We start from the raw sequence: 19185 nt of genomic DNA, 5'->3' as shown, positions 1-19185 counted from the left end.
TGAAAGGAAAGGAAGATAAAGAGTGAAAACTGAAATTGATGGCAGGTTAAAGTGAAAGCTTTATAAGTATGGAAAGATTTGAGTTTGTAGACAGCAAGATCAGCAGACAGGGAAGGAAAGATTTATGAGAGGAAGGCAAGCTCTCAACGGAGACCAGAGAGGACACAAGTAGAGAAGTTGGCTGCTGCTTTTTTTTTTTTTAAAGCTATCGGTGTTAAGTAACTTGCTCAAGGTTACACAGCCAGTTATTTCTGGATGTGGTGCTAAGTATCTGAGCCCAGATTCCATCCCCAGGTCATCCTGACACTGGGGCCTGTGCTCTTACTCGCTGAGCCACCTGGCCGCCCCTTGTTGGCTGTTTCTTAATCAGAATGCAATGACAGTTCAAATTAAAAAAAAAACTGCAGATGAAGTCACACAAACAGGAATTAAAAATTTGACAAAAAGGAAGTCAGAAGGAGCCATGATAGCAAGGGGAACTTAAAACCATATTTTGCATTCACTTGAAGGAATTGAGGGTGTTAAGGCTAATGAAGGGAAACCTGGGGAGTTGGGAAAGACATAACAACCCTATAAAATTTTAATAATAACTATACTAAGGAGATTACACTTGCTCTGTACAATTCCAGAGAGTAAAACTATAACCAATAAATGGAAGTTATAGACATGCTGCTTTTAATTCAATAGAAGGGAGAACTTACTATCTAAAAACGGAATAGTCCCATTAGGTAGTGAGCTCCCCGTCCCTGGGATTATTCTTAATGATTGGGATGTGGTAAAAAGGGACTATTAATATATTGGGTCATGAAAGTGGCCGGTGACCATACCAACTGCTTCCAACCCTGTAATTTTATGTTCCTACTGTAGGTAGTTATTTCGGTCCATAGCTTTCTCTCAAGTAAAAAATTATCTGAACTATACTTAGCAAGGAGCTGTCATTCTCCTGGGAAAGGTAATTACCATAAAGGCAGCAATTCTGCTCCTCCCTCTTTCAGCCTACACTTCTCAGCCCAGAGACTGGGGAGGGGAGCGAGGGAGAAGGCAAAGCTCCCAAATACAAGGTTCCATCAAAATTCTTAAGAACATTTGAAATATTCTCAAGGCCTTCATTCTCAGCATGCCATCGGTGCCCTCTTCCCCTGCTGCCAAGGCAGAAGTATTGCCCATTTAAGCCTTACCATCTTTACTGGTCATAAAAATTTGATATGAAGTAAGAGTTTTTAAGGGGACTCTTTTAACCTGCAGTCGTTAGATAAGGCAGATAAGGTACCATACCAAAAGGATTATTCTGAGGGAGTTAGCAACAAGACCAGGGATGGGGCACCTTCAGCCTCAAGGCCATGTGGCCCTCTAGGTCCTCAAGTATGGCCCTTTGACTGAACACAAACTTCAGTTAAGTCAAAGGGCCACATCTGAGGACTTAAGAGAGCCATATGTGGCCTTGAGGCTGCAGGATCCCCACCCCTGAACAAGACCATGAAATATGACTTTTGATTTTTGGGGAGTTTCCCAAGGTGTGTTGGAACACGATCAAATTGAGAGTTACAGAAGAGGGCAGTAAGCCTTCAGTCTATGCTTCTTTTTTTTTTTTAAAGCAATTGTGGTAAAGTAACTTGCTCAAGGTTACACGGCCAAGTGTTTCTGGGTGGGTGCTGAGTGTCGGAGCCTGGATTCGATGATCCCAGGTTATCCTGACTCTGGGGCTGGTGCTCTTACTCGCTGTGCTACCTGGCCGCCCCACAGTCTATGCTTTTTATATGACTCTAACACAAAAATCATATGAAATAGGAATACTCCTGTACTACTTCCCTCACAGTATTATTAGGAAAAACAAATTAGAAATATAGGAGAAAACCCTGAAGGAAAATAGAAGGCACTGTCAAGAAAGAGTTTGCTTAATGAATATCATAAAATTTATTTAAGCAGGAATCCATCATTTGACAAGATGTGCAATACAGTGACTTAAATACATAGCAATCTTATGTTTTTCATTTTCCACATACTTAATTAATGATATTCAGTGGTCTTTCCAATTTTCCTTCTTGAATAAGTTTTTCTCTCTTGTCCTGTAAAGACAGAAAAGAAAAACACATTAAATATACAAATATACCCTAATACAAATTAAAACCCAATTCTAAGAAAATAGTTAAAGAATATCAAATATAAACGTATTTTTATCCACAAACTAAGGTTTGAATATTTACAACCTTAGGCCCACACACAGTGAAGAGGTTCTGGAATAGAAGGGTAAGTACAAAGTCAGCAAGAGAGAATCAGAAACCTCTCCCCAGATCAGACCTCTCACACCTCTTAATTGCTCCAACCAGTGACTGCTTTGAGTTAACAAACCATACCACCCACAACACTAGATATGCAAAAATAGATACTAAATAATTATTACTGATAAGTCTACACAACATCCTTTAGGCATATAAGTCATTAATATTTTAATATAACTGATAATTAGAAGATGAGATTTAAAGAAACCTAACAGTTTTCCTTGGGAATGGAAATTTTGATCTCTCAACTCTTAACCCTCATTGAGAGTAAAGGAAGAGAGAAGTAATTTCAGAGCATACTACAATTAGGCAGAGGGTAGATTTTGGTAGGATGTCACAATAGGGTACTTGGGAAACCTAGAGAGAAGAATGATACTCTGAATTACTAAATATAACCAAGCTTCTGTGTGTTAGGATGCTGAAAGAATTCGGTACCCAGACTAAAGTGATGTTTCTGTTTATATGGAAAATTAGATAAAGTAACAGTAACTTTGTAAAAAATTTTTCTGTATCTATAAATGCCATTTCTTACCTTTAAAACATCATGATTGGCATTCTGATTACAGAACCATCCTTTTGACCATCAATTCAAATTTTTTGGTACAAGAAATCCTCAAAATATAAACCTTCCACAAATTACTCTCAATCCATCCACTGCATATTTGAAAGCAATTAACTACACAAACCGCACCCCCCCCCCCCAACAAACAAACAAAAAAACCTATGGGAAGTATGTATTTTGTCTCATCCCTACCCCCACCCATCTCCCACCAGTTAGAAGCAGCCATCACCTTGGATTTGTATTGGTAGCCAGGGGTTCTTATTGCTACCACCAGCCTTTCTCTGTCAGCTATCTGGCTTTGCCCTCCTTCCCTCACTTCTTTCTCCTTAACTGATTTTTTCAAATGACTGACAGTTTTGTATTAAACAAATCAGGAATTAGAAAAAAAAAAAAGCAATCATGTAGAAATACCTGCTAGCTACAGGCAAATACTCCCTATTAATTTGGGGGCCTGACTTTCCCAAGGCCCTTCTCGACATAATACCAAGGAAGAGACTAACCCTCTTGTCAACCTGCCCCCTCCAGGAGCAGCTAACCCTGTCAATAGCTAAGTGAAGCAGGATGTTAATAGCAGGCTTTCTTCTCTTATCAATCAATCAGTCAACCAAGGAAAGGCTTCCTGCTCTCAAAGCTGAGAGGGAAGGAGCTTTCACAGCTGGGGAAATCAGAGAAGTCAAAGTCCCCACGGAAGTGGTGGTACCTGAACTGAAGTCTGAAAGGAGCTATGGTTTGGGAGTGTGGCACAGACACAAATGATGTCCTGACCCCTTCCTTTTCCTGATCTGGAGAGAAGAACTAAGTGAAATATTTTCCTCTCATGGGTTTTAAATTTAACTTCTTTATTAAAGATTTGGGAGGAAAAGCTGAGGAATGGTAAGGAACTAGAACATAATGGAAACCCTAAATCAGTCTAGACTGATCAGTGGCCTGACCTCTCCCTAACCCAAGATCAGAGACTGTTTTAATCTGATCAGGAAAAGAAGGAAGCTTCAGAAAAGGAGGACATACACATATCCTCACAAACTGGCATTCAGGAAAACCATTACTCTCAATTTTGTTTATGCTTTAATTATTAATATTGCAACATTACTGCTTTCTATGCATAAATGTACACTATTTCAGGTATGCGGTGGGTTAGATAATCTTTAGCATTCTTATTTCCACAGAAGAATGATTTCTCAATTCTACACAACTGATCTGCAAAGTAATTAAACCTGGGAGCTTCCTGGCCTACAGATATAAAAGATAACAGACATTCAGGTAAGTGTATACTCATCCCAACAAGTATTTAAAGGGCTGTTTGCTGATTTTAAAAAAAAAAATCCCAGCTAATTTGTCTTTTCTCATAAAAGTAGAATTCAAGGGGGGAAAAAAAGGCTTGTTAGCCAAATTTTTACTCTGCTTGTAATCTGGATGCTGAGTCATGGACTGATGGAGCCACAGCTGACCTATGGACTTCAATTTTACGTAGCTACCAAAATGCTTATGTAGTCTTCCAGGAAAAAGAGCCACAGCCGAGGCTAGAGGTTAACAACACACTATATTCAACAATTCAACATTTCTTAAGCCTAAACATTACATTCTATAACTTACCCTATCAGTTTTAAACACATAATACCAGAAGACAAGGGGGCCAATTCCAAACAGAGCGCCTAACAATGAGGTCTTGGGAGTGGGTCTGAAATTGGGGTAGATGTTTGCTGTTCTTGCATAGGTCCAACGAAGCAAAGCAGGATCTTCCTAAAATAAAGAACATAAAAACTGCCAAACTGGATCAGAACAATTTCCATCTAGCCTGGTACTGTCTCTATTGATAGCACAAGAGATGTTTTATGAGGAAACATGACAGCTGCTCCTAAAATGTCAGCCAAATAGATTAGGAACTTAAACGGACTATTTCTAAACTCTTTTTGAAAAACATGTGCATCTCATTCATCAGTTCCTAAAGCTATCTGGCACTTACTTATACTCCCATCCTATTCGAACTTCTTAGTATGAGATTCACATGCTTGACAATCACAATGCAAGATTTCCTTTCAGTTCCCTCAAAGTTCCTTTTGGTTCAAGTATTGTCTCCTAGTTTAGCTGACTGAGGTAACATTCACAATTCATACCTATTATGACTGTCTTACACCTTTACACATCCCCTTCATCTTTCTAAGGTCTTTCAGTCTATGCTTATAGTCATTCCACCCCCTAGCACATTTTATTTTCCTTCCTCAGACATCTCCTAAGCTGCCTTATGCATTTCTTGGGATGTGACAACTGTAACTACACACAATACTCAAGTTGTAGGCAAACCACAGTTCTGTCCTAGCGTAAGATTACAGTTTTGTTTCTAATACTCTTCTTGATGACGGCCAGAACTGACTGCGCTTTCCAGTATAGAATAGATAACATTTACAGGGACCTTCCTGTATGTCAGGCACAGTATAAAGGTCTTTACAAGTATTATCTCATTTGATCCTCTCAGCATCCCTGTGAAATAGATACTATTATTATCTCCATTTTATAGATGAGGAGACTGAGGTAAACAAGGGTTAAGTGACTTACTCAGGATCACACAGCTAATATGTGTCTGAGTCAAATTTGAACTCGGGTCTTCCTGACTCCTGGCCCTGTGCTCTATCCACTGTACCACCTAGCTGCCTTTGCGCAGCATATAATCAGTATAATAGAAACTGAACCAGCTCTTTCCACCATCTTGCAGCGCTGCCACCATGGTGCGCATGGATGTCCTGGGAGATGGTCTCAAAAGCATCAACAATGCAGAAAAGGGAGGAAAATGCCAGGTTCTCATTAGGACATGCTCTAAAGTAATTGTCCGGTTCTTAACTGTGATGATGAAGCATGGGTACACTGGTGAATTTGAGATCATTGATGATCACAGAGCAGGAAAAATTGTTGTGAATCTCACAGGCCAATTAAACAAGTGTGGTATAATCGGCCCCAGATTTGATGTTCAGTTAAAAGATCTGGAAAAGTGGCAGAATAATCTGCTACCATCCCGTTGGTTTGGGTTTATTGTGCTTACAACCTCAGCAGGCATCATGGACCATGAGGAGGCAAAACGAAAACAGACAGGAGGAAAAATCCTGGGATTCTTTTTCTAAGGGTGTAAAACATGCATACAAATAAAATTCTCCAGTGGAAAAAAAAATCTGAACCTACCGAATAACTCAGAATTTTAAGTTTCTTACACTGGCCTGGCTGACATTTAATGGGTCATCCCCCCCTCAAATTAGTTACAATTATTAAAAATTTAAAAAATTTTTAAAATACTGGCTTGCTTTAACTGTTTGATGAAGAAAACTATCCATAGACCACAAAATACAACAAACTTAATGTCTGTTGTTTTGATTGGTGAACACTACCCTAACAAAGTGTAGTAACAATTACATATAATTACAAGTATTGAAATGTAAACAGTTCACTCCCACATGCCTTCACAAGTAATTGTTTCAATTGACTGACAGATAAAATAACCAAATCACCAGTTTCCTGAAGTAGAACATTTGCAAATTAGCTGAATGTGAAAATAAGCCGCTTGAAAATTTAATCTGCACCTTTCTGATTTTGTACACATATTTCTATAGAGTATATGAGTTATTATGGTTTTAACACAAGAAGGCAGATTTTGTAGAACAAAAATCATTAAACCAACCAAACAACAAGCATTTACCAAGCGCTTACTATTATTCCCTCCCACTGGAAAAAAAACAAACCAAAATTCTTGGAACAAATAATCTGTCAAGCAAAACAAATCCCCACACCGGCCATGTCTAAAAATATGTATCTCAATCTGCACCCTAAATCCATTTCTGACAGGAGGTAGATAGCATGTTTCACCATGTGTCTTCCGGAACTATGACTGGTTATTGTGTTGATCTTAGTTTCAGTCTTTTAAAGCTGTTTATCATTATGATGTTACTATATAAATTGTCCTCCTGGTTCTGCTCACTTCTCCTTGCATTAATACTTCTTCTTAGGTTTCTCTGAAACAATAACCCTTTTATCATTTCTCATAGCTTAATAGTACTCCTGTTACATTTATATACTTTAATTTGTTCATCCAGTCTCCAATATTTTTTGTACATATAGATCATTTTCCTCCCTCATTGATCTAAGATATAAGAATATAGCAACATTGCTTGGTCAGAAAGTATGTACAGTTTAGTAACTTCTGGGAATGGTTCCAAATTAAGAAGTCAGAGATTCTGAGAGTCGAAGACAAAGAAAGAGAGCATTTTTAAGAGTGAGGAGAGAGGCCAAATACGAAAAAAGTACACAGTAGAAAATAATTTCTCAAAAAATAGAATTGGTCAAACGGAAAAGGAGACACAAAAACTTACTGAAGAAAACTCCTTAAAAAGTAAAATGGGCCAAATGGAAAAGGAGGTACAAAATAAAACAATTCCTTAAAAATTAGAACTGGGCAAGCAGAAGCTGATGACTCTATGAGACATCAACAATCAGTCAAACAAAATCAAAAGAATGAAAAAAAATAGAAGAAAATGTAAAATACCTCATCGGAAAAACAAGTGACCTTGGAAAATAGATCCAGGACAGATGATTTAAGAATTATTGGTCTACCTAAAAGCCATGATCAAAAAATGAGCCTGGACAGCATCTTTCAAGGAATTATCAAGGAAAACTGCCCTGAGGTCCTAGAAAGGGGGTAAAACAAAAAAACACTGAAAGAATCCACTGATCACCTCCTAAAAGAGATACCAAATTGAAAACTCCAAGGATTTTTTTTTTTTTTTGCTTTTTTGGGGGGAAGACAGGACAACTGGGATTAAGTGACTTGCCCAAGCTAGTAAGTGTTAAGTGTCTGAATCTGGATTTGAACCCACGTCCTCCTGACTCCAGGGCCAGTGCTCTATTTACTGTGCCACCTAGCCATTCCAACTCCAAGGAATATTGGAGCCAAATTCCAGAATTATCAGGTCAAGGAGAAAAATACTGCAAGCTGCCGGAAAAAAACAACTTAAGTATCATAGAATCACAGACAGGATTAAGCAGGACCTTGCAGTTTTTATATTAAAAGATGAGAGGGCTTGGAATATTATATTCCATAAGGCAAAGGAGCTTGGATTACAACTAAGGATCAATTACCCAGCAAAACTTGAGTAAAGTCTTTCCGGGGAGGAGATGGATATTCAATGAAATATGGTACTTCCAAACCTTCCTGATTAAAAGACCAGAGTTCAACAGAAAATTTGGTACTCAAGAGAGGTATAAAAAGGTAAACAGGAAAGAAAAATAAAAACCAACATGTTATTCAATAAGGCAAACTGTTTACATCCCTACAAGTGAAGATGATAACTGTTGAGAACTGCATCTTTATTAAGACATTTACAAGGGGGTATATACATAGACAAGAGGTTGTAGAAATAAACTGACTTTGATGTGATGATAAAAAAAAAATCTAAGTGGTGAAAAGGGATTGTATTAGGAGAAGAGTAAAAGAGGAGGCAGAAAAGGGCAAATTACATCACATGAAGGGGTACAAAAACCTATTACAGTAGAGGGAAAGGGAAGGAGATGTTCATTGTTTAAACTTTAATCTCATCAGATTTGGCTCAAACAGGGAATAACACATTCAGTACAGAAATCTAACTTACCCTATAAGAAGCAGGAGGGGAAATTGGAAAGAAAAGGGAGGGGGTGATAGAAGGGAGGGCAGATTGAGGGATTCAGTGGTCAAAAGACTTCTTAGAGATGTCTTAGAGAGGGGGTAGGGAAAGGAGGGGGAGAAAATTAAAACTCACTATCTTATGGAAGTGAATGCTAATAAAAACTAAAATCAAATTAAATTAATTTTTAAAAAAGGAAATTAAAGCTAGAAAAAAAATTTTTAAGAGTGGGGAGAGAAACTCAATGTAGAAAAACCAATTAGAAGGCTATTGCAACAGTCTAGGCAAGGGGTAATAATGGCCTAAATTAGGGTGACAGCTGTGTGAATAAAGAAGGGTACTTATACAGGAGATGCTGTGAAGGTAGTGATGACAAGATTTGCAAACAAACTGGATATGTGAGATGAGAGCAAGGTGCTAGGCAATACCAAGGGTGAAACCTGGGTGACTGAGAAGATGGTGGTATTTTCATCAGTAAGAGGGAAATCTGGAAGAACACAAGTTTGGGGGAAGGGGAAAGAAAGATAATCATGTTCTGTTTTGGACATTTTGCAACTGAGATGCCCATAGAATATCTAGTTTAAAATGTCTAAATCGGTAGTCAGTAATGGGAGACTGACGTCTAGGAGACTAGGGCAGGATCCATCTATCTGGGGATCAACTGCATAGAGACTGAGATAAACTCACAGGAGCTGATGAGATAAATCAAATGAGACAGTATAGGGAGAAAAAGACAAGAGGGCCTAGAGTTAGTGAGCATGATATTGATGAAGATCCAGGAGACTGAGAAGAGGTGGGAGAGCCAAGAAAGGGGAGTTATGAAAACCCAGAGAGAAGGAAGTAGACAAGAAGAGGAGCTGAGCCACAGAGTCAAATGCTGCCAAGAGGTCAAGAGAGATAAGGACTGAGAAAACGCCAACAGATCTGGGAACAGATTTGAGATTCTTGGCAACTTTTGAGAATGCTGTTTCAGTTGAGTGATGAGGCTGGAAGAAGGTCTGCAACAAACTGCAGAAGGTCAAATTAGGTCTATCTAGGAAATGAAATTTAATCTACATAAAAACCATCCTTTTGGAGAATAACAACTAGAGCACTGATGTATAGGGACACATGATGGAATATTCCACATTCCCAAGGAAAAATTCACTTGTGCATTTCTTGTTTCCTTAAAGTCCAGGAAGTATGGCAGAGAGGACAGTGCTCTTGCAGCTAGGAAGACCTGGGTTCAGATCTTGCCTCAGACATTTATTTATCTGTGCGACCTCAAGCAAATCACTTAAAATCTCTGTGGCTCAGTTTCCTCACTAATAAAAGGGAGTTAGACTTGATGCCCTCTGAGGTCCCTTCTAGCTTTAAAACTAGCTCTAAAATGACCTTACTATGAGGTTGCCATGTCACCTCCAGAAGTGGGTCAAATTAGGAACTTCAAAATGGCATCCTAAAAGGTTGGAGCAGTCAGTATAGCACAGGCGTAGGGAACCGTGGCCTTGAGACCACATGTGGCCTTCTAGGTCCTTGGGTGTGGTTTTCTGACTGAGTCCAAGTTTTACAGAAGAAATCCTTTTATTAAGGGGATTTGTTCTGTGAAGTTTGGATACTTATTTTCTCAGGCATCATGACTTTGGAATCAATGATCCTCATGAATACATTTACTTTTTCCCTCTTCATCACTAGTAAAGTGTTTTGAGAATGTTTTCTTTACGTATGCAAATTTTAGAAACATATATGTATAGTGTATTTACCTCATGTATATCATAGCATTTACTCTTCATTTTAATAAAGCTCAAGCATAGCAAATTCATGCCTTACCAAGATTATGAAAGCAGGAATCTACCAAACAGTTATATTGATAATATTGCAGAAGACATTTTTGAGATTTTCTTATCAGGAGACCTAACCTCATCTTGCTTTATTTTTGCAAAAAAAAAAAAAAAAACAACAAGGTAATAACTATTGGGTTTCTGGAGGGCAATTGGGGTTAAGTGACTTGCCCAAGGTCACAGGGCTAGTTTTTGTGTTAAGTGTCTGAGGCCACATTTGAACTCAGGTTCTCCTGACTCCAGGGCCGGTACTCTATCCACTGCGCCACCTAGCCACCCCAATAACTATTTTTATAAGAAGTTTAAGATTTACAAAGCACTTCTGCCCCAGCAATCCAGTACTGTAAGCACTATTATCTCCACTTTATGGATGAGGAAACTGAGGATCCATGGTTGTAAATACTGGCTTAAAGTCAACCTGGTTTAGTGAGAGGTGGAATTTTGAAGTTAGGTAACCCAGGTTGAGCCTCACCTCTGATACCCATATATGTGTCAAATGCTTTGCAAACTTTAAAGTATCACATCAACATCAGTTGCTATTATGGCAGTTATAAATAGACAGTTGAAGCCTCAGTTTCCTAATCTGCAAAATAAACTGAACCTGTGGTATGTACCTCCCAGATCTATTTTAGGGATAAAAGGAGACTACAGGATATCCCAAACGCCTTACAGCAGGTGGAGTTTTAAGTTCTTAAAGCTTAAAACTGGGTTAAGATTTTTGGGACATCCTCTGTATACAAAGTACATTTTAAGTAAGTTTATAAGGATCAAATGTTAGTGTCTAGGAGTTAGAAAACATGGGTTCCAGGGCTGCCTCAGGCATTCACGCAAAACCTCTCTCAGCTTCAGCTTCTTCCTCTGCAAAATGGAGATAACCACGACAGCACTGACCTAGAAGGGCTGTCCAGGGCTTTAAAAGAAAAAGTGGCTACAATTCACTTTGAGAACCGCTGGATGTTCTAGAAGTCAAGTCGACAAGCATTTATTTGGCACCTCTGTCACTGCTATGTCCGTCACTGGGTTAACCTCCAAATCCCTTTAAGAGTGCTCAAATGTGATAGAACTGATGAGAACAGGGAAGACAGGCCTGAGGGCCATCGGAGGAGGAGGGGGTATGATCTGTTCAGTTTGGGACACGATGAATTCGGGGTGTGAGGGGGCATCCTGCCGGAAACACTAAGGCGGATGTCGGAATTGCTTAGGAGTCTGTCATAAAGCACTTATTAAGGGCCTACTATGTGCTAGGCAATGTGCTAAGGCTTCTGTATGCAAAGAAAGGCAAAAAACAAACAAATCCCTGCGCTCAAGGAACTCTCATTCTAACGAAGGGGACAACAAATGCACAAACAAGCCGCGGGGTGTCCCAGAAATGTCAGGACACCAACCACCTAACGCTTAGAAGTGCACTAAGATTTCCGGGACGCCCTGTACAAACTGGGTAGCTTGCAGTCATTATTACTCGCAGGCGCAAACGTGGCGGCCGGCTCTTTTTCGGTCGAGCAGTTTCTGCCTTCAAGGCCCAGCAGGGGCAATGCCCAAGGTCGGGCCGGGCCGCCCTCCGTGACCCCGGCGCCGCCCCCGCTACTCACGATGATCCCCCGGCGGTGAGGGTTGTCGTACTGCAGAAGGTACTGGCGCTTGAGGCGGGCGCGGATGGCCAGCCGCTCGATCTGCGCCCGCCGGACCTCAGGCGATGCGTCGTACTCGGCCGGATCGAGGGTCGGGGGCAAGGTGGCCAGGCGAGACGGCACGTACTTGGACATCTTGGAAGCCCAGCAAAGTCCGAGCGCCTGCGCAAACCGTAAAGGCCCGCCTTCAACCGGAAGTTCCCCGTCTAACGGCGCATGCGTCCCAGCCTCCTCCTGCTTTGACCTTAGTTAGCGTCTGTGTTTAGGAGTGTCTCCAGGCACAGGGCTGAGCCAATAAGCTCTCTGAATTCTTTCCACCTAGTTTCTCTCTCCGCTCCTCTCTCCCTGCCCCTCCTCCCCGCGGTGACGGGGCTGCGCATGCGTAGGCCCTGGGCGTTCTCCTTAACCGCACTTTTGTTAGGCAACTGAGGTTCGAATCCCACCTTTATCAGTTAATTCCTAGGACAGAATTCTAGTTCTGACCGGAGTCTATTGGAGCCCCAGATTGGGCCATTGAAAGTTTGTTGTTAAATTTTCAATGTAGTCATTTACATCTCGGAAAATCGGCAAATTCCTTTGGCAAATGGAATCAGGGCTTGATTGGTGTGGTGATTGTTTACTCAAGAAAATAAGGGAAAAAATGTTTTAATGCAGATCAAAATTAAAAGTGTGTCCCCCGTACATTCTTTTTTTGGGAACTGGGTGTTAAAAGCATTTGCCAACACACTCATACCTGGCTGTGACACTTGCTAGCCCTGTGATTTAAATTGAAAAAGAAAATTTGGGGCAGCCAGGTAGCACAGCGAGTAAGAGCATCGGCTCCAGTGTTGGAATGACCTGGAGATCGAATCCCGAGCTCAGACATTTAGCAACCACCCAGAAACACCTGGCCGTGTAACCTTGAGCAAGTTACTTAACCCCGATTGCTTTAAAAAAGAAAAAAAAAAAGAAAATTGCACTTCGGGGCAAATCGATTTCCCACTTAAGTTTCCTCACCTGTAAAATGAAAGTGGACCAGATGACTTCTGAGGACCCTTTTGAACCAACGAGCTCATGGTTCTCCTGTCGCGTATAGAAAGAATTGCAGCAACAGCTATACCTTATACTCTACTTTGCAATCGTCAATCGACCCACAAACATTTGTTAACAGGCAGAATTACTAGGCAAAAATAAAGTGATCCTCGCCCACAGGAAACATATTCTAAATGCAGAGTGTTTGGGTTTTTTTGTTTTGTTTTGTTTTCTGAGAGAGCAAGTTTTGGAAAGTTTCTCTGAACTAAAACTTGACAAAGACTTGAAAATTCTGCTCCTTCTGGGCATCTCCTCACAAATTCTCCTTAGGTATCTCAAAGTCAAAATGTCCAAAACACCCTTCCGTTTTCTTTCTCGCTAAACTTACCGTCCTCCTAATGTTTCTATTTCTGTGGAGGGTACTCCCGTCTTCCGTCATCTGGGTCCCCAGCTTCAGATCCCCCTCTTCATAACAGTTCAGTTGCCAAATCTTGTTGATTCCATTCACCCAGTCTCTGCCCTCTTTGATTCATCATCCACAGAGCTGCCGAACTGACATTCCTGAAGCACAGATATGACCTGTTCAAGATGCTTTGAAGGTTCCCCATTGCCTCTAGGATAGGGATCAGACTTCTTCGTCTGGCATTCAAAGTTCCTTCACTATCTGATTCCGGCCTAACTTTCAAAGTTGACTACACATTATTCCACTTCACATGCTCCATCCAAACTTTCCTGTCTTCATATGTGACACTTCATTTTCTCCTTTCATACCTAGATTGTGAACTCCTGACAAGCAGGGACTTCTTTTGCCTTTTTTTTTTGTATCCCAGGTGCTTAACAAGGTACTAGCACAGAGTAGGAGCTTAATTAATGCTTGTGGGGTTTGTCCTTCCCTCAGGGAGATGATGACATGACTTACAGTTGACTTTGATTTGAGTGAGGAGGACTGTGTCAGGTTACCAGCCTCACTTTCTTCTCCAGAGCCATATTCATCAGGATGACTGGAGATGGCCCAGGAAACCCTGGTGCTTTTAGGCTAAGGTCTTTTGCCATACTCACTTAAAGAGAGGTAATGCCCATTCAGTGAACAGGCCTCTCTAAGAAGTGAGTCAAGGGATGGCCCCTTTAATTAAAAAAAAAAAGAAAAGAAAAAGAAATCAAAATTGGAAGGGGAAGACTCTCAGAGTTGCTGTTCAAAATGGAAACAATTGCTATTTTATCTTCACTATGAAGCAGGAGGGCCCAAAAAATAACCATTAGGTGGTGCTTGGGCAGGGACCTAACCTTGGGCAGGGACCTATTGTCCAATCTATGAGATCCATCGTGAATTGAATTTAAGGCTTGGAAAGAAAGAAAGAGAGAGGGAAGAAGGAAGGAAGGAAGGAAGGAAGGAAGGAAGGAAGGAAGGAAGGAAGGAAGGAAGGAAGGAAGGAAGGAAGGAAGGAAGGAAGGAAAGGAGGGGGGAGGAAAGGAGGGAGGGAGGGAGGAAGGAAGACAGAAATCTAGCCAGTAAACCCCAAATTAATGCTTATTAACTGACTATATCTTATGTCTAGAATGCACTCCCTCCTTACCTCTACCTGTTAGAACCCCTGTTTTTAAGTTGTTTCAGTCCTATCTAACTCTTCGTGACCCTATTTAGGATGTTTTTGGCAAGGACACTGACATGGTTTGCTATTTTCTTCTCCAGCTCATTTTATAGATGAGGAAACTGAAGCAAACAGGGTTAAGTGACTTACACAGGGTCACACAGCTAGTAAGTATCTGAGGGCCAGATTTGAACTCAGGAAGATGAGATCCTGTTGTAGCCTAATGCTCTGTGCACTTCACTGCCTAACTGCCTTCAGTTCCCACATCAAAGGGCTACCTCCCAATCCTGGAGGCAAAGGTACAGTGGTTAGAGTGTTAAGCCTGGAGTCAGGAAGGCCTAAGTTCAAATCCAGCCAAACACTCTTACTAGCTTCAAGACCTTGAGCAAGTTAACTGCTGTCTACCTATGTTTCCCCAGATGTAAAATGGATATAAAAACAATACCTTCCTCCAAGTCTTCTTGTGAGACTCAAATGAGGTGATGTTTGTAAAAAACTTTTAGCACAGCACTTGGCACATAGTAGGCATTTAGTAAATGTTTATTCCTTTTCTCTGATCCCCTTTAATCATTTTCTGCTATAAGACATTACACACACACACACACACACTAAATGTACAGAAGCAGCATGGGAGAGTGTGAAGTCAGAGAATCCAGATTTGAATCCCAGTTCTATATCCTGTAACCTTATAAACAAGGAGGTACTTTTCCCCAATTGATGGGCACTCCCTCAGTTTCCAGTTCTTTGCCATCATAGGAAGAGCCATGATCAATATTTTTGTACCTATGACTCATTTTCCTCTTTCTTTGGTTTCTATGCCCCAGGTATAGACCTAGTAGCTTCTTGGGCATAGTTCCAAATTGGCAGCACTTATTTTTATCCTTAAATGATGGTTAGTTTGAATTTTAGCAGACCAGAAGGGGTTGTTTCTATCAAGAGATAGGAAATAGGCTGGACAGAGGCACAAAGTTATAAGAACGCAGAAACATAAGGCGTGTTCATAGACACAGAGTTGTCCAGTTTGGCTGGAGCTTAGCCTGTGCTAGAGGGAGCAATATGAGAGAAGTCTGGAAAGCATGCTCGTACCAAATTCCAGAAAGTTAGAGATGTTTGACCTTTACTTTGTTATTGTTGTTTGTTGAGTCATTTTTCAATTTTGTCCACCCTTTCATGACCCCATTTGGAGTTTTCTTGGCAAAGATACTAAGTGGTTTGCCATTTTCTTCTCCAGTTCATTTTACAGATGAGGAAACTGAGGTAAACAGGGTTAATTGACTTGCCCAGGGTCACACAGCAAGTAGGTGTGTAAGACCAGATTTGAATTTAGGATGATGAGTTCCTGATTCCAGGCCTAGTACTCTATCCACTGCACCACATAGCTGCCCTTTACTAACTGAACTTTACTAGGAAAGCAATTATTTTTTAAAATGTATTTAGTATTTTATTTTCCCCAATTACATGTAAGAACAATTTTGAACATTTGTTTTTAAATCTTTGAGTTCCAAATTCTCTCCCTTCCTCCCTCCTCACCCCCTCATTGAGAAGGCAAGCAGTTTTATATAGGTTATACATGTTTCGTCATGCAAAACATATTTCCATATTAGTCATGTTGTAAAAGAAAACATAAGGAAAAAACCTCAAGAAAAATAAAGCAAATAAAAATATGTATGCTTCAGTCTGTATTCAGACACTATTGGTTCCCTGTCTGGGAATGGGTAGCATTTTTCATAAGAGTTGTCTTGGATCATTGTATTGCTGAGAATAGCCAAGTTATTCACAGCTGATCATCTTACAATATTGCTGTTACTTTGTACGAAGTATGCTTCACTTTGCATCAGCTCATGTAAGTCTTTCCAGGTTTTTCTGAGAGCATCCTGCTCACCATTTCTTACAGCACAATAGTATTCCACCAAAGTCACATACTACAATTTGTTCAGCCAGTCCCCAAGTGATGGGTATCCTCCCAATTCTTTGCCACCAAAAAAGAGCTGCTATACATATTTCTGTACATATAGTTCCTTTTCTCTGTTGTTTTTTAATCTATTTTTGAACATAGACTTGGTGTTGGCATTGCTTGGTGAAAGAGTATGCAGGGTTTTATAGCCCTTAGGGCATAATTCCAAATTGCTCCAAAGAACAGTTAAATCAGTTCACAACTCCACCAACAATGCACTGTCTCAATTTTCCCACATCCCCTCCAGCATTTGAAATTCTCCTTTTCTGTCCTATTAGCCAACTTTTTTTAAGTATGAGCTAGTACCTCAGAATTGTTTCAATTTACATTCCTCCAATCAATAGTAATTTAGAGCACCTTCTCATATGGCTATCAATAGCTTTGATTACTTCATCTCAAAATTGTTCATGCCTCTTGATCATTTATCAATTGGGGAATGGCTTCTATTTTTATAAATTTGACTCAGTTTTCTATATATATATTGAGAAATGAGGCCTATATCAAAGAAACTTGCTTCAATTTTTTTTCAGTTATGTTTGCTAAATGTATTTCCCTCCATCCTGTCCTCCCCATTTATTCTATTCTCTCTCTCCTTTCACTTCCTTTAACACTTTTACTTCAAAAGTGTTAGCAATTATTTCTTAAGTTTGCAACAGCAAAAAACAAGTGGAGAGAAAAAGGAATTGAGTGACTTAGAACAAAACAGAAATATTCATCTTCATTAGCCTAAAATGTAAGGTACAATCCCCCCTTCCCATAAATCCATAGCATCATCTCACTTTTACTATGGAGATTGATCTCAGTTCATGGAGCTCATCAGCTGTCCCATAACCCAGTCTCACTGGGGTTCTTCTAATCCTCTGCAGCCACCAGAGAGAGCCAAGATAAAATTATTTTCCAAACTGAGTAATGAGAAAGTCTAAGACCTGGAGTTACAAGCTCATGCCTTGCCACCAGCCAAGAGTCATGGATAAGAGCACTTGGACTTGGGCCAGAAGTTTGAGCCCCTACCAGGTGGCAAATCTTTAAAAAAGAAATCTGTATCCGGAAAAAAGGAGAAGGAACAAAAACAGCACAGTTAACTCCGGTCTCCTTCTCCCCCTCTGGGTTTAATCTAAGCCTTATTCAGCTTAGCCACAGGGGCCAGAACTAGGACCAGTGGGTGGAAGTTACAGGAAGACAGATTTCAACTCTCTCAAAGAATGTTCCGGCAATTCAGGCTTTTCAAAAATGGAACAGATTGTCTTTTGATATAGTGAGCCTCCCATCAGTGACAGTATTTAAATGGAGGTTGAATAACTATCTGTTCAAGGATGCTGTAGCAAACATGCTTGCTCTGGGTGGGAGGCTGGATTTAAAATCTATAACTAAGGTCCCTTCTGATTCTATATTTTTCTTTCAGAATTGGGGCCTTCAGTAGTGGCAGGCAGCAGATTGACACCTGGGCCAATAAGGGGCTTCCTTATGAAAGGAGAGCATTTGGACTCTTTCTGATTGAGTATTGCAGCCAGTGCAACATTAGACAGTGTGTGGCTGTTTGTGTGTAAGTTAGGAAAGGGCTGCTATGTGGAGTAGGATGGCAGAAACTGCAGGTGTTTGCACTGATGAGGGCCCATCAGCATCAAATATTTAAGATTTTTACACCATATTTAAATATTTTAAAGCATCCCCAGGTTTACGGAGCTTTACACTCATCAGTCAGTAAACATTTATTCTTAGGTAGGTCTGTAAAAGAAATGTAAGACAGCTTTTTCATCTTCATTCAAGAATACAGTTTAGCAGGATATGCAGAATTTGAACACACTATCAGCCAATGACTAAAAAATAAGGGAATGATAGTCTCTACTTACATGGCTTTTTTTTTTTTTGAGCAATTTTCCACGGACTTTCTTCACAGCCTTCCCATGAGGTAGGTAGTGCAAGTATTATTGTCCTCATTAAGCAGATTAGAAAATTGTGCTTGCAAATAGTAAAATGGATCATAAAGATAGTATTAGATGCAAGACTTAAAACTAAGTGATTTATGACTTTAGGCCCAGTGATTCCTGTGGTATACCATATTGCCTCTTTTTAAGTTAGTCAGGGGTTGGATTGGAACATTTCCAGTGGAGCTAGGCATGCACAGTCGGGCTACTTGCAGAGGGACACATGTGTCTCTGTTGCTAAAGGGAATGCTCCAGGTTGGGTGACAGGTAGGGGGGTTTGCCAAAGGAGATTGGCACCTGAGCCAGAAAGAGCCACCCACTCTGGGATCCAATAGGAGGGAGGAGAAATAGTTCATAGGTTAACATTTATTAAACCCCTCTTATGTGCCAGGGTTGGAGATATAAAGTAATGCAAAAGACCTGTCTTTAAAGAGCTCCTAATCTAATAAGGGAGAAAACATGCAAACAACTACCCGTGTTTCCCCGATAATAAGACACTGTCTTATTATTTTTTTTTGAAAGAAAAACACCAGAGGGCTTATTTTCAGGGGAGGGCTTATGTTGTCCTGCCTCAGCTCTCCTCCGCGGCACTGCTCTCAATGGCACCAGCAAGCAAATCACTGGGGAAGAACAGGATGACGCGCTCACTGCTGCAGCTCTGATTGGATGCAGCTCGGAGCGCGGCGTGCATTTCCCGGGGGGGGGACAGTGCATACAGAGGGTACCGTAATGTAGCGTGTAGCCTAGGGGATCACCTTCACTACAGTAGCAATCTCAA

The 19185-nt window shown here is 40.5% G+C and overlaps 2 protein-coding genes across 2 annotated transcripts; one reads left to right on the top strand and one right to left on the bottom strand.

Annotated features, from left to right (window-relative positions):
- Positions 1 to 1890: 1890 nt before the first annotated feature.
- On the bottom strand, positions 1891 to 12148 carry NDUFB4 (NADH:ubiquinone oxidoreductase subunit B4). The gene is made up of 3 exons (XM_069069996.1): positions 11890 to 12148; positions 4435 to 4581; positions 1891 to 2066 (listed from the first exon to the last, which is right to left on the bottom strand). The coding sequence occupies exons 1-3, from the start codon at positions 12061 to 12063 to the stop codon at positions 2004 to 2006; spliced, it is 384 nt and encodes a 127-aa protein (XP_068926097.1). The 5' UTR covers positions 12064 to 12148; the 3' UTR covers positions 1891 to 2003.
- On the top strand, positions 5194 to 5954 carry LOC138147469 (small ribosomal subunit protein uS8-like). The gene has a single exon (XM_069069995.1). It carries the CDS (start codon positions 5562 to 5564, stop codon positions 5952 to 5954), a length of 393 nt encoding a protein of 130 aa, XP_068926096.1. The 5' UTR covers positions 5194 to 5561.
- Positions 12149 to 19185: the final 7037 nt, after the last annotated feature.

The sequence above is a fragment of the Petaurus breviceps genome, unplaced genomic scaffold, assembly GCF_028583685.1.
Source record: "Petaurus breviceps papuanus isolate PSGF00001 unplaced genomic scaffold, PetGlider_PUasm1.0 90792, whole genome shotgun sequence".
NCBI classification, from domain to species: Eukaryota; Metazoa; Chordata; class Mammalia; order Diprotodontia; family Petauridae; genus Petaurus; species Petaurus breviceps.
The sequence above is the reverse complement of the archived record's forward strand: the minus strand, read 5'-3'. Positions and strand labels throughout refer to the sequence as shown.

Coding starts and splice junctions, on each gene's coding strand:
- LOC138147469 (XM_069069995.1), top strand. CDS start 5,562: ATGGTGCGCATGGATGTCCTGGGAGATGGTCTCAAAAGCATCAACAAT.
- NDUFB4 (XM_069069996.1), bottom strand. CDS start 12,063: ATGTCCAAGTACGTGCCGTCTCGCCTGGCCACCTTGCCCCCGACCCTC. Junction 4,582..11,889: donor CTCACCGCCGGGGGATCATC/GTGAGTAGCGGG, acceptor TCTTTATTTTAG/GAAGATCCTGCTTTGCTTCG. Junction 2,067..4,434: donor ATGTGTTTAAAACTGATAGG/GTAAGTTATAGA, acceptor CTGTCTTTACAG/GACAAGAGAGAAAAACTTAT.